The 3265-nt window shown below is 61.4% G+C and overlaps 1 protein-coding gene across 13 annotated transcripts in view; it reads right to left on the bottom strand.

Annotated features, from left to right (window-relative positions):
- The window catches only part of MPRIP (myosin phosphatase Rho interacting protein), a 78256-nt gene extending 74997 nt beyond the window's left edge, over positions 1-3259 (bottom strand). For 11 of the 13 annotated variants that reach the window (XM_017734076.1, XM_017734071.1, XM_017734066.1 and 8 more), the window contains exon 1: positions 3109-3259. In XM_017734076.1, the coding sequence (XP_017589565.1) occupies positions 3109-3228 (120 nt within the window). In that variant the 5' untranslated portion in view covers positions 3229-3259. The remainder of the gene's footprint in view (positions 1-3108) is intronic. The other 2 variants (XM_017734077.1, XM_017734075.1) reach the window with 1 other exon arrangement.
- Between the last annotated feature and the right edge of the window lie 6 nt (positions 3260-3265).

The following is a 3265-nucleotide window of genomic DNA, read 5'->3' on the forward strand; positions in this document are numbered from 1 at the left end:
CACAGCACCTGTTCTCCCAAAGGGAAGACCAGCCACACTGACTGACCCAGTTTTTCCCATGCTGTGTGGGCACCCCAGAAGGTCAAACACGGATTTGGGGGGGGGCGGGGGGGGCAAAGGCACATCACCTCTCACCTGCAGCCCCGGGAGGGGACAGTCACATCTCCAGCAGGTGCTGGGACTGCATGTAGCTGCCCCAAAACACACTGAGCCCTGTCCAGCAGCACAGTCACGCACAAAAACAACTCGTGAAGGCAGCGCTCCCAGGATTAGGGACTTAGCGTCCGCACAGCCCTTTGAAGTTGGAAGCGCTAAGTCTGATTATTATTAGAGAGCTCCAGCTCATTAATCCTGATGTTTGGGGCTGGATTTCCCCCCTCCCAGCCCCATTCCTAAGCCGGTTCCCGAGTACGACGGAAATCCACTACTACCACTAAATATTTGTGACTCTTTGCAAACATACTCTGGGTCTCTGCCCTGAGCGGCTCCAGCGCCCTGCAGCACCCCGGGAAGCAGCAGGGGCAGCTCCTGACACCCACACAGGTATTTTTATCTAATAAAAATCCAAAAGAGACACAAGTGCGTAAGCGTGAAGTACCTTCACCTTTCCGTCAAGCCAAGTACAAAGGTCAGATGACTCCAAAAGACTTTTGTAGCCTGACTCTTAGGTAATCACCAACACTGTCCCTGTCCACAGGGTGAGCAGGACGTGCTGGGCACAGAGCCCCCACGCTGCGGAGTGGGACCCCCCCCAACCAACCCAAGCTTAAAAAGAATGAGTTCAAAAGGCAGAGACATTCAGAGCTGTTAAATGAACCGTTATTCCTGGGTGTGCTTCGGAGTGAGCACACCCCCACATCCATCCAGGCTGCGATACGGGGCACAGCCTGGGAGGGGAGGTAGGCAGGGTGGCGGGGAAGCGCCGGGGTGGCCACGGCCGGGGGGCTCCTAGGCACAGGGAGCTGCGGGCAGGGCGGGAGGTGCGTGCGTGCATCACACGCTACCACAGCCACCATCTTATCTGGGAAGCGGGATTACTTCACCCCAGCTGCAAGGGAGAAGCCGAGCAGGACTGCGCCGTTTTCCCAACCGGAGCCCCCCGCGCAGGGCCTGGATCCGGCCACGGGGCTGACCCCGACCCCATGGGAACCGGACGCAGGGGCAGCCCCCCAGGGCCACCCACCACCCTGACGGGAACAAAGCCAACGAGGGGCTGCCCGAAACACGGCCCTGGGTCCCCAGGGAGGTGGGTGGCCCCCGTGGCAGGGCAGGCAGGCACTATGGAGGGCTGCATACCATGCTTTGAGCCCCCCAACAAAAGCAAATAAGCTTTGTACCAGGAGGCAGCGCAACCCCCGGGCAGCGGGAAGGGGCCGGCCGGGAGCAGGGGGCTCTTCCCGAGCCCCCTCCGGGACGGCTCCTTTGTCTGGGCACGGCCGCGACGCTCCGCGCCGCCCGCCCCTTTCCCGCACACACCACGGCATTTTTTCCAGTGACATTTTTTCCATATTAGCCCTCAGATTTCATGATGCCCCCCCCCCCCCCCGCCGCCCCCCCAGCGAGCGCAGCAATATGTCTGATCTCATTGCCATAATAGGATCGGGAGCGGGGATGGCAGCCCTGTCCCAGAAAGGTGTGGGAGGAGGGAGGGCGGCCCTGTTCCCCTCACCCAAATACCACGGACGGGCTCCCGCACCCCAAAAACGCCCCCCATGCCCCAAACACCCCCTGCCATGGGAGCGCCAGCCTTGGGCCTGCGTCAGGCCTGGGAGGAGAGGAGGAAGAGGAGGAAGGCCCAGCCCTGGCAGCCCCCCAGCGCTGAACCCTCTCCAGAAAGGGGCTGGGGTCCCCTTCCCATGTCCCCGGAAAAGCGGGGGGCTGTAAGGCAGGGGGGTCATGTCCGGCACGTCCAGGAGGGGACGTTTTGTTTTCAACTGAGTTTTTTCCAAGACTTTCAGGATCGTCTGATGGAGCTCACAGGGTATCTCCCACCTGCTGCTGTGCACCCCAAGAGGGGACAGGATCACCCCAAGTGCTGGTGCGGGGCCCCACACGGCCTCAGGGGGTGGGGCCCCAGGGGAGGTGGCAGTGGGGTGAGCCATGGCCTAAGGGACCAGTGGGCACTGTGGGTGCCCCGTGAGACACCTGGAAATCGGTGGGGCCAGCAGGTATCCCATGGGATCGCTGGACACCCTGTGGGACCAGAGAGCACCCAATGCGCTCCTGGACATCCCACGAGCTTCACAAATACCTGTGATTCCCTGTGCTGTCTGTGGGGTCAGCAGGCACCCCAAGGGACCACACACACGGGACCAGCAGGCACCCGCTAGAATCACTGGATACTGTATGGCACCAGAGAGCAACCATGGGGCTCCTGAACACCCCATAAGATCCACAAATATATGTGGATCCCTGTGCTATCCGTAGGGTCAGCAGGCACCCCATGGGACCACACATCACCCATGGGGTCAGCAGGCACCCCATGGGACTCCTGCACACTCTATGGGACCAGAGTGCATGCGTGAGGCTCCTGAACACCCCATAGGATCCATGGATACCTGTGGGTCCCTGTGCTATTTGTAGGATCAGCGAACACCCCATGGGGCCCCTAGATACCCTATGGGACCAGGAAGCATCCTTGGAGCTCCAAAACACCCTATGGAATACAGGGATACCTATAGGTCCCTGTGCTATCCATGGGACCCCACAGCATCCCTGACAGCCCACGGTATCTGTGGGAGCAGCAGGCACCCACAGGACCCTACAGTATCTGTGTCCAGCACGCACTCTGTGGGACTCCTGGGGATCCCATGGGATCCTGTGCGAACCATGGGGACAGCAGGCACCCATGGCAACCTGTTCTACCCGTGGGACCCCAGGACATCCATGGGACCCTACACTACCCATCGGATCCTGAGCTATCCATGGGGACACCCACGGGACTCTAAGCTACGCAGGGGACTCCCAAGATACCTGTGCGACGCCAGGCTACCCACGGGGCCAGCGAACACCCCGCGGAGACCCAGGGCACCCTGGGGGCGGGCAGGGGGCGGGACCCCGGAGCGGATTTTGGGGGGGAAAACAGCGGGTTTTGGGGTAAGATCCCACCTGGTTGAGATCCTCGTCGTTGAGCAGGTGGGACTCGCGGGGCTTGAAGCAGTTCTGGCACTTGCTCTTGTTGAAGATGTTGGCCTGGAACTTCCTGCAGGGATTGTCCTTGGCGGCCATGGCGCGGCCCGCGCCCGCTCAGCGCCCGCTCAGCGCC

The sequence above is a fragment of the Corvus brachyrhynchos genome, unplaced genomic scaffold, assembly GCF_000691975.1.
Source record: "Corvus brachyrhynchos isolate BGI_N302 unplaced genomic scaffold, ASM69197v1 scaffold5, whole genome shotgun sequence".
NCBI classification, from domain to species: Eukaryota; Metazoa; Chordata; class Aves; order Passeriformes; family Corvidae; genus Corvus; species Corvus brachyrhynchos.